The sequence below is a fragment of the Stegostoma tigrinum genome, chromosome 2 (genome assembly GCF_030684315.1).
Source record: "Stegostoma tigrinum isolate sSteTig4 chromosome 2, sSteTig4.hap1, whole genome shotgun sequence".
Lineage (NCBI taxonomy): Eukaryota > Metazoa > Chordata > Chondrichthyes > Orectolobiformes > Stegostomatidae > Stegostoma > Stegostoma tigrinum.
This window is the reverse complement of record NC_081355.1, coordinates 150,369,439-150,380,936: the sequence shown is the minus strand read 5'-3', so window position 1 is coordinate 150,380,936 and position 11,498 is coordinate 150,369,439. Positions and strand designations below refer to the sequence as shown.

Here is an 11,498-nt window from a genome sequence, read left to right as displayed (position 1 = left end):
TTTTCCAAATGGCAACTGGTGACGAGTGGTGTCCCGCAGCGTTCAGTGTAGGGGCCACAGCTGTTCACCTTATCTATTAATGATCTGGATGAAGGGACCGGGGGCATTCTGGCGAAGTTTGCCGATGATACGAAGATAGGTGGACATGCATGTAGTACTGAGGAGGTGGGGAAGCTGCAGAAAGATTTAGACAGTTCAGGAGAGTGGTCCAGGAAATGACTGATGAAATTCAATGTGAGTAAATGTGAGCTTTTGCACTTTGGGACAAAGAATGCAGGCATGGACTATTTTCTAAACGGTGAGAAAATTCACAAACCAGAAGTGCAAGGGGATCTGGGAGTGTTGATCCTGGATTCTCTAAAGGTTAACTTGCAGGTAGAGTCCATAATTAAGAAAGCAAATGTAATGTTGTCGTTTATCTCAAGAGGGTTGGAATATAAAAGCACAGATGTGCTTCTGGGGCTTTATAAGGCTCTAGTTAGGCCCCATTTCGAATACTGTGTCCAATTTTGGGCCCCACACCTCAGGAAGGACATACTAGCCCTGGAGCGTGTCCAGCGGAGCTTCACATGGATGATCCCTGGAATGGTAGGTTTAACGTATGATGAGCGGCTAACGATCCTGGGATTGTCCTCATTAGAGTTTAGAAGGTTGAGGGGAGATCTAATAAAAACTTACAAGATAATGTATGGCTTAGAAGGGGTGGACGCTAGAAAGTTGCTTCCGTTAGGCGGGGAGACTAGGACCCATGGGCACAGCCTTAAAATTAGAGGGGGTAAATTTAAACCTGAAATGAGACAACATTTCTTCAGCCAGAGAGTGGTGGGCTTGTGGAATTCATTGCCGCAGAGTGCAGTGGAGGCCGGGACGTTGGATGCCTTCGAGGCAGAGATCGACAAATTCTTGATCTCAGAAGGAATCAAGGGCTACGGGGAGAGTGCAGGGAAGTGGTGTTGGAATGCCCATCAGCCATGATTTAAATGGCGGAGTGGGCTTCTTGGTCCGAATGGCCTTTCTTCCACTCCTATGCCTTATGGTCTTATGATTATTCCACGGCACAACATCATGGGCCGAAGGGCCTGTACTGTGCTGTACTTTTCTATGTTCTACTGTATGGCCTGAGAATAAAAAGGACTGCCAAGTCTTTCGGTGTATTTTACACATTTGTTTTGGAAACATTACTAAGCCAATTTCTTGATTTCATTCACATTGGATGGAATTTCAAGAAGTGATAGAAATGTGACAAACATCTCTTTCAATCAATCTTAGTGAAGATATCTTTAGGACTGAAATTACACATAACATGGAAATCATTCTATCCAAGGCAGTAAACGTTTTTCCTTTTTATTTGGTTAATTCCTTAATGTTTTAAACAGATTCACAAAAGTTGAAACAGTAATATATTTGGTAATTGATTTCATTTATTATTTGCAATGTATAAATCCTACAGCATAAAAAAAATCAGAACGTTGTTATACCACAGAAACAGGGCATTTGATACAACAGAGTTATGTTTCTTATGAGTGACAATGGGAACTGCAGATGCTGGAGAATCCAAGATAATAAAACGTGAGGCTGGATGAACACAGCAGGCCCAGCAGCATCTCAGGAGCACAAAAGCTGACGTTTCGGGCCTAGACCCTTCATCAGAGAGGGGGTTGGGGTGAGGGTTCTGGAATAAATAGGAAGAGAGGGGGAGGCGGACCGAAGATGGAGAGAAAAGAAGATAGGTGGAGAGGAGAGTATAGGTGGGGAGGTAGGGAGGGGATAGGTCAGTCCAGGGAAGACGGACAGGTCAAGGAGGTGGGATGAGGTTAGTAGGTAGAGGATGGAGGTGCGGCTTGTGGTGGGAGGAAGGGATGGGTGAGAGGAAGAACAGGTTATGGGAGCAGAGACAGGTTGGACTAGTTTTGGGATGCAGTGGGTGGAGGGGAAGAGCTGGGCTGGTTGTGTGGTGCAGTGGGGGGAGGGGATGAACTGGGCTGGTTTTGGGATGCGGTGGGGGAAGGGGAGATTTTGAAGCTGGTGAAGTCGACATTGATACCATTGGGCTGCAGGGTTCCCAAGCAGAATATGAGTTGCTGTCCATCATGGGCCTCCTGCAGTGTCACAATGATGCCACCCGAAGGTTGCAGGAACAGCAACTCAGTTGGCTGTAGGCCCACCCAGCTGGACAACAGGGGAAAGACATTGGAGAATAATAATGTGGTTAACTGTGCCTAGGACCACAGATATGCTCAGAAGATCAAAGATAGGATAATTTACCACTGTTTGCATCTGAATTAAGTGGCTTCCCCCATGGTCTGTGACTGTCAACAGTTCCTCATCTTCTCTGCCATTGTGAAACTGTATTTTCAACTCTTTGACAGTGACAGAATTCAAGTGGCTCATACCATCCTAAAAAATTTAAAAATTGTTGCGCTGACCCTAGTGCAGAGTTCTGCTCTGCTAGACTTAGGAATCATGTGGTGAGTCTGTGGGTTTTACAATGTTCCTATAGATCTAGAGTCATGTATAAATTTGGGTGCTACCCTCAGGCTAGAATATATGAGGATGCTATTGCTTCTTTAAGGAAAAGGAGGATGAGAAAATTTACTATTTCTGGTAAATCCCTGGAGCTGATTTGAACTACGAACAATTTTTTTTCTGTATATTCAGCTCTTTGTCTACGTTAAATAGTGACCAAATTTCACAAGTACTCCATTGGCAGGGAACATTATAGACAGTACTACTGCGTCACCACATGCAACCGTCAGTTATTATAATACTCTAGATTTCCCAGTTTCTGTATAGTCAGAGAAAAGATGTACCCCCAAGGTTGCAGGGATCTGTGGAAGTCTTCAGGAATTGATTATGTGGGAATTGCCAGAGAAGCTTAAACTTCTGTCACCCAGAGTGAACATCTCATCCTCTCAGTTCCAGTGCAAGAACTTGGAATGACCTGACAGATGTCATAGGATGGCATGGTGGCTCAGTGATTTGCACTACTGCAGTTCCAGGGTCCCAAGATCATCTCCAGCCTCAGGTGACTGTCTGCGTGGTGTTTGCACCTCCTCCCTATGTCTGCGTGGGTTTCCTCTGCGTGCTCGGGTTTCCTCTCATAGTCCAAAGGTGAGCAGGTTAGTTGGATTGGCCAAGCTAAACTGCCCATTTTGTCTAGGAATATGCAGGCTAAGTGGGTTAGCCATGGGGAATGCAAGATTACAGGGATAGGGGATGTGAGTATGGGTGGGAACCTCGTTAGAGGGTCGGTGCGGACACGATGGGCTGAATGGCCTACTTGTACCCTGTAGGGATTCGATAGTTCTACCTGGAAACTGCTGATGCTGGAGAATCCAACATAAAAAAGTGTGGAGCTGGATGAACACATGGAGCTCCGAAGATGCTGCTTGGCCTGCTGTGTTCATCCAGCTCCACACTTTGTTATCTCCTAGTTTTTATGTTCTTATTATACCATCCCCTGTTTCTGAATGTAAGAGGCTACATTTCTTTTAAATAATCTTTTTCTCTTTACGTACCTATTGGTAATTTAAAAATCAGTTTGTATGTTCACTGTAAGCTTACTGTCATACTCAATTTTCCCTCCTGTTAATCAATTCCTTTGGCCCCCTTGGCTGAAATCTAAATTGCTCCCAACCCTAAAGTCTGTTGTTTTCTTTGGCCGTTTTGTATGCCCATTCTTGAATCTAATACTATCCTTAATTTCACTTGTTAGCCGCAGTCAAGCCATGTTTCCTATTTGTGCCAGACAGTAATGAATTGTTGCAGTTCCTCCATGCGCTCTTTAAATATTTGAATGGTCACTCTTGCTCAAGACGTTTTGCACAACTAATTGTCAATTAATAATTTCTGATTAAACAATACCCAGTCTCCATCAAGGACAGACACCTCAGTACCTCACTCTAACCCAAGACCACAGAAACACTCACGATGGTGCTCTTCTCTAGCTTCCACCCTAAACATATTATAGAGATCATCCTCCACGGACAAGCCCTGCGCGTACACAGGATCCTCTTAGATGAGAAGCATATGAACACCTGAAGGTTTGGAAAGATGGCCTCATAACAACAGGATACGATGCTCAACTCATCGATCGCCAGTTCCCATGTGCCTCAGCGAAAAACTGCAGTGAGATCCTCGGAAGACAGATATCGTGGAGAGGAGACATTATGCCATGTTCTTCACTGCCTTCAACACGCCAGCAATGATGATGAGCATCTTGCCAAGATCTTCCCCATGCCTCCAAACCTTAAACAAACCATCGTTCGGAGCAAACAAACCATCGTTTGAGACAACATCATTCCCAACACCACACAATCCTGGCAACCTCTGCAAGAAGTGTCAGATCATCGACATGGATACTACCCTCACAAATGGAACACCAGCCACCACACACAGAGCAATACTCATGTGTCTTGGTCAATGCTGTCTATCTCGTACTCTGCAGGCAAGGATGCCATGAAACATGGCATATTGGTGAGACCATGCAAATGCTATGACAACGGATGAATGGACACCGAGCAACAATTGCCAGACAGGAATGTTCCTTTCCAGTCAGGGAGCACTTCAGCAGTCAAGAACATTCAGCCTGTGATCTTTGGGTAAGCGTCCACCAAGGTGGACTTTGAGAAACACAACACACAACAACGAGCAGAAACTTGATAGCCAAGTCCCATACCCATGAATACAGCCTCAGCCATGATCTGAGAACATAGAACATAGAACAGTACAGTATAGTACAGGCCCTTCAGCCCTCAATCTTGTGCTGAACTTTTCCCCTAAATCTAAGGTCTATCTAATTTCTATCAAATTGAAAGAGAAGGCATACAAAGTGGCCAAAACAGCATGAAACTAGAAGATTGGGAAAACCTTAAAGGTCAACAGAAAGCCACAAAAAGAGCTATAAATAAAAGCAAGATAGCACATGAGAAAAAACTAGCACAGAATATAAAGACAGATAGCAAAACTTTCATAAATATATAGAACGAAAAAGAGTGGCTAAAGGAAACGTTGGCCCTTTAGAGGATGAGAAGGGGAATTTAGTTCTGGGATATGATGAAATGGCCAAGGCTTTGAACAGGTATTTTGTATCAGTCTTCACAGTCGAGGACATGAATAACATGTCAGTAATTGACAAAGAGACAAAGGTAGGTGAGGACCTGGAAACAATCATTATTACTGAAGAGGTAATGTTGGGCAAGCTAACTGAGTTAAGGATTGATAAGTCTCCTGGCCCTGATGGAATGCATCCCAGGGTTCTAAAAGAAATGGTCGGAGAAATAACAGGTGAACTGGCGGTAATTTTCTAAAACGCGCCAGACTCTGGGGCAGTCCCAGCAGATTGGAAAACAGCAATGTGACACCACTGTTTAAAAAGGGAGGTCGACAAAAGATGGGGAATGATAGAGTGATTAGCTTAACCTCTGCAGTGGGGAAGTTGCTTGAGTGTATTATCAAGGAAGAAATAGCAAGGCATCTCGAAAGAAATTGTCCCATTCGGCAGATGCAGCTTGGGCTCATGAAGGGCAGGTCATGCATCACAACTATTTTGGAATTCTATGTAGACATTACGAGCCAGTGGACAATGGGGACCCAGTGGATGTGGTGTATCTAGATTTCTAAAAGGCCTTCAACAAGGTGCTGCACTAGAGGCTGCTGCACAAGATAAGGATACATGGCGTTAGGGGTAAAGTATTAGCATGGATAGAGGATTGGTCGACTAACAGGAAGCAAAGAGTGGGGATAAATGAGTGCTATTCTGGCTGGCAATCAGTGACTAGTGGTGTGCCTCAAGGATCAGTGTTGGGACTGCAATTATTTACAATTTATATAGATGATTTGGAGTTGGGGACCACGTGTAGGGTATCAAAGTTTGCAGGTGACACTAAGATGAGTGGCAGAGCAAAGTGTGCAGAGGACTGTGAAACATTGCAGAGGAATGTAGATACATTGAGTGAGTGGGCAAAGGTCTGGCAGATGGAACATAATGCAAATAAATGTGAAGTCATACATTTTGGTAGGAGGAATAGCAAAAAGGATTATTACTTCAATGGTAAAAAGTTGCAGCATGCTGCTATGCAGAGGGACCTGGGTGTCCTTGTCCATGAATCACAGAAGGTTGGTCTGTAGGTACAACAAATAATTAGGAAGGCAAATGGAATTTTGTTCTTCATTGCGAAAGGGATTGAGTTTAAAAACAGAGAGGTTATCTTGCAGCTGTACAAGGTGCTGGTGAGGCCACACCTGGAGTACTGTGTGCAGCTTTTGTCTCCTTACTTGAGAAGGGATATACTAGCATTGGAGGGGGTGTAGAGGGGGTTCGCTAGGTTGATTCCGGACTTGAGGGGGTTGGCTTATGAGGAGAGACTGAGTAGATTGGGATTATATTCATTGGAATTCAGAAGATTGAGGGGGGTTCTCATTGAAACATATAAGATTATGAAGGCAACAGATAAGATAGAAATAGAGAGGATGTTCCCACTGGCAGGTGAAGCTCGGACAAGAGGGCACAGCCTCAAGATTAGAGGGAGCTGATTTAGGGCTGAATTGAGAAGGAACTTCTTCACCCAGAGGGTTGTTAATCTATGGAATTCCTTGCCCAGTGAAGTAGTTGGCGCTACTTCAGTAAACGTTTTAAAAGCTGAGGTAGATATTTTTTTGAACAATAAAGGAAATAAGGGATATGGTGAGAATGCGGGTAAGTGGATCTGCGTCCACGAAAAGGTCAGCCACGATCTTATTGAGTTACGGAGCAGGCTCCAAGGGCCGAATGGCCTACTCCTGCTCCTAGTTCTTATGTTCTAACCTCCACCCCTACCTTATACTATCATCCATCTGCCTATCTAATAGCCGCTTAAATGCCCCTAATGAGGCCAACTCCACCACCCTCTCCGGCAATGCATTCCACATCCTGTCCACTCTCTGAGTAAAGAACCTACCTCTAACATCTCCCCTATATCTACCTCCACTCACTTTAAAACTATGCCCCCTCGTAATAGCTTTCCACCCCAGGAAAAAGTCTCTGGCTGTCCACTCTGTCTATACCGCTGATCATTTTGCACACCTTGCGTTCATATTGCACTATATATGACCCTACCACACTGTTCTGTATCTGTAAAACCTTCCTTGCTATCCTGTTTCTACATAGCACCTTGATAAATTATTATGATCCCTCTACATTAATTAGTTTGTACAGTTTTGGATCACTTATTACTTTTGTGTCCAGCACACCTTATTATTAATTTTTAAAAATTATCTTTCTGCCTCTTTTAATCAAATTACAGGTCACACCTTTGCTTGTTATTCAGCTGTTGACACCTTACTCACACTGTCTCGTACTTTTGGTCTCCAGCCGAAAATTATCATTTGACACTCCACTCACACCATTTGTATGATCTTTTGATCTCTCTGCCTGTAAGTTCTGTGTCTGTGTACTCTGAAGTCTTGTGATCTCAAATAAGCATGTTGGACTATAGCCTGGAGTCGTGTGACTTCTGACTTTGTCCACCCTTGTACAACATTGCCATCCCCACATTAGTCAAGGATGGCCTATCTGTAGTTGGTTCCTCGTGTCTTGATCCAGAAAGCTATCTCACACACAATCTAGAAATTCCTCCTCCATGGTATTGTGATCGATTTGACTTAGCCAATGTGTATGCAGATTAAAACATCCCATAATTACAGCTGTACCTATACAGCTTGTATCTCTATTTTCCTATTTAACACCTTCCCCAAAATTACCACGAGGGTTTGGGAGTCTGTGCACTACTCCCACTGTCATTTTATTGCCCCTTGACATTTCTAAGGTCTACCCAAAACACGTTCCAATTCACTAAAGCTAATATCCTTCCTCACTAATATGTTACTGTCTCTTTAATCAGAAATGCCATCCGACTTACATTTCTTTTTTATCATATTTAAATAGCTGAATAAGAAGAACTTGCAGATCTACAGGGTAAAGTTGGGGAAGTAGATGAGTTGCAGGACAATTGCAGACTTGTCTCAATCTGAACCACCACATTAACTGAAAACACAATTAACCACATGACTAATCAATCCAGTTTTCATTCTGTGCCTCAGAGAGTGCAGGTAGGCATAACAGAGAAACTCAGCTGGATCTACTGATCCAACGCATCATCCTCTGACACTTCCACCCTCTGCAGTCCGACCCCACCACTAAAGACATTTTTCTCTCCCCACCCTTATCTGCTTTCCAGAGGAACCACTCTCTCCGTGACTCCCTTGTACGCTCCACACTCCCTTCCAGCCCCACCACACCCGGCTTTTTTCCCTACAACCGCAGGAAGTGCAACACCTGCCCCCACACTTCCTCCCTCACCCCCATCCCAGGTCCAAAGAAGATTTTCCACATCAATCAGATGTTCACCTCCACATCTGCCAATGTGGTATACTGCATCCACTGTTCCCCTTGTGGCCTCCTCTACTTCGGGGAAATCAAGCGGAGGCTTGGCGATTGCTTTGCAGAACACCTCCGCTCAGTTCGCACGAAACAACTGCGCCTACCGGTCACAAACCATTTCAACCCACCCTCCCATTCCGCAGATGATATGTCCATTCTGGGGCTCCTGCAGTGCCACAACAATGCCTTCCCAATGTTGCAGGAACAGCAACTCATATTTCGTTTGTGAACCCTGCAGCCCAATGGCATAAGTGTGGACTTCACCACCTTTAAAATTGTCCCTCCCTCTACAGCATCCCAAAACCAGCCCAGCTCGTCCTAACCTATCATTCCTCCCACCCATCCTCTCCTCCCACCTCAAGTCCCACCCCCATCTCCCACCTACTAACCTCATCCGGCCCCCTTGACCTGTCCGTCCTCCCTGGACTGACCTATCTGCTCCCTAACTCCCCACCTACACTCACCTTTACTGGCCTCATCCCCGCCTCTTTGATCTGCTTCCTCTCCACCTATGTTTTCCTCTACCCATCTTCTATCCGCTTCCCACTCTCTCCCCATTTATTTCGGAAGCCCCTTCCCCTCACCCACTTCTGAAGAAGGGTCCTCTCTGATGAAGGGTCGAGGCCCGAAATGTCAGGTTTTGTGCTCCTGAGATGCTGCTTGGCCTGCTGTGTTCATCCAGCCTCACATTTTGTTGTCTTGGATTCTCCAGCATCTGCAGTTCCCATTATCTCTAGGCCCAAAATGTCAGCCTTCCTGCTCGTATGATGCTGTTTGGCCTGCTGTGTTCATCCAGCTCTACCTGTTGTTATTTCGGATCTACTCCCTGTCGCCTTTTCCCTGTAGCCCTGTATCAAGGATGTTCATACAGCATTTTATGTCGAAAGCAATAGTTCCTGAGGGATAGGATTTATGATTATTTGGAAAAGCATGATTAAAGCTGATTAATAGCGTGATTAAAGGCAGTCAGCATGGCTTTGTGAGGGGCAGGTCATGCCTTACAAATCTTATTGAGTTCTTTGCAGGGGGGTGGCGCCCGGGCCAAGCCTTAGGACCGCTGGCGGTACCTGAAGCGGACTTCGTGGCAGGGCTGCATGACGCCGAAGCCCCAGCGGCTGCGGTCGATCGGCGGGACCGCGTCCTCGGGCTGCAGCAGCTCGAAGTCGAAGTAGATGAGCATGAGGAAGATGAACTGCTTGAGCTCGTTCACGGCGAAGAAGCGGCCGGGGCATATGCTGACCCCCGCTCCCCACGGCATCGTGAAGTACTTGAGGCGGCGCCCGCCCTTGTAGAAGTCGGTCTTGCGGAGGCCGCTGGGTTGCAGGAAGCGGTCGTAGCGGAACTCGGTGGGCTCCGGGTAGATCTCCGGGTCCATCTGCAGGGATAGGTGGGGGAAGAGCGCCAGGCGGTCTCCCCGCCTCAGGCGGTATTCGCGGCCGTCGTGCAGCCGGAGCGCCATGTCCTGCAGCACGGCCCGGATCAGCACGGGAGCGGCGGCGAGCCTCATGCTCTCCTCCACGGCGCTGTCGAGCACCGGGCACTGCTGCAGCATGCGCCTGGTCAGGCGGACGGGTGGCTTGCCGGGCCCGGCCTCTTGGCCGCTCTCCCGCAACATGTTGTCGGCCTCGGCCCGCACGGCCTGCAGGGCTTCGGGGTGACGGGCCAGGTGGAGGAGCAGCCAGAAGGCGGACGGCCCGGTGTTACCCTGCGACGCCCACAGTAGCAGCAACATGTAGCGGTTCCGCATGCCCTTCTCCAGGCCTTGCTCCTCCATCTGGCGCTGGCGCTCCGACACCCAGCCGCTGATGTTCTCCCGGTGCCGCATCTTGTCGACGGACAGCGTCTCCCAGAAGTACCGCTTGAGCCTCTCGGCCTCCACCTTCTGCCCCGGGAGCAGCACGGCGTAGGCCAGGCGCGGGAAGAGGCGGTCGTAGCGCCGGAACTCGGTGAAGAGGGTCTCGGAGTGCTGGCGGTCCACGAGCCGTCCTGCGCCCTTGTCACCGCCGGGGCCCTGCTCGTTACCGAACAGCGAGAGGTAGCCGGCTCGGAAGACCATGTTGTAGCAGAAGTGGAAGAGGCCGTCCTCCATCCACTCTCCCTCGGGTAGCCCTTCCAGCATCAGGTTCTGCAGGTTCAACGTCATGGCCTGGGTCAGCTCCTCCAGGCCATCCCCCATCAGGTACTTGTGGCTCAGCGCCTCCAGCAGCTGGTGGTCGTTTTCCCGGGCGTGGTAGCCGAACACCCGCGCCACCAGCTCTGTGGCGAACTTCTCGAAGTCCAGCTTGGCCCGGGACTCCTTCACCACCGCGCCGAACGAGTGCGGCTCCATCAGGAAGGTCACGTAGTCGCCGGCCAGCTGCACCGTGAAGATGTCGCCGTGCTTGCCCTGCATCCGCCGCAGGAACTCCGCCGTGTCCCGCCTGAACGACAGGACGTGCCCCAGCCAAGGCAGCCAGCCCCGGTCAAAGGGGGGCTCGCCCGGCCGCCGCCTTCTGAAGGCGCCCACCCAGTACAGCAGGGCGAGCAGCAGGGCGCCCAGGCACAGCAGAACCGGCAGCAGAACAGCCATGTCCCGGGTTGTCACTGTGTCTGCGCTCCTTTGCTGAGATTGAGCTGTAGACGAGCAATGTGTTCTAGCCCAAGCCAGTCCCCTGTTATTCGCTGATCGTGGCAGCCAACTGCTCTGGGAGGGGTTTCTCTGCTTTAATATTAACTGATGCATTTATCAGTTCAAACTCCCTTGCACAAACAAAAAGCACGCAGAGCGGCAAACGTTGGACATGCGGAAGCAAAATCAAAATGTGCAGGGGAAAACCACAGCCGGTGTGACAACATTTGAGGGTAAAAAAGCAGAGAAATGTTGCAGATCCAGTTCTCAGTTACATATGAGTACAGGATCCCAACTCAGTTCTGAAGTAGGGTCCCTGGACTCAAATCTGCTTTTTCTCCACAGGTTATCCAGCACCCAGTGCATTCCAAAACTAGTCCAGCCTGTCTCTGCCTCCCTAACCTGTTCTTCCTGTCACCCATCCCTTCCTCCCACCCCAAGCTGCACCTCCATCTCCTACCTACTAACCTC

At 48.1% G+C, this 11,498-nt stretch overlaps 1 protein-coding gene across 1 annotated transcript; it reads right to left on the bottom strand.

Annotated features, from left to right (window-relative positions):
- Positions 1-1,401: 1,401 nt before the first annotated feature.
- LOC125449184 (5-beta-cholestane-3-alpha,7-alpha-diol 12-alpha-hydroxylase) lies at positions 1,402-11,185 on the bottom strand. Its single transcript, XM_048524862.2, has one exon. It carries the CDS (start codon positions 11,139-11,141, stop codon positions 9,468-9,470), a length of 1,674 nt encoding a protein of 557 aa, XP_048380819.2. The 5' UTR covers positions 11,142-11,185; the 3' UTR covers positions 1,402-9,467.
- Positions 11,186-11,498: the final 313 nt, after the last annotated feature.

Coding starts and splice junctions, on each gene's coding strand:
- LOC125449184 (XM_048524862.2), bottom strand. CDS start 11,141: ATGCATCAGTTAATATTAAAGCAGAGAAACCCCTCCCAGAGCAGTTGG.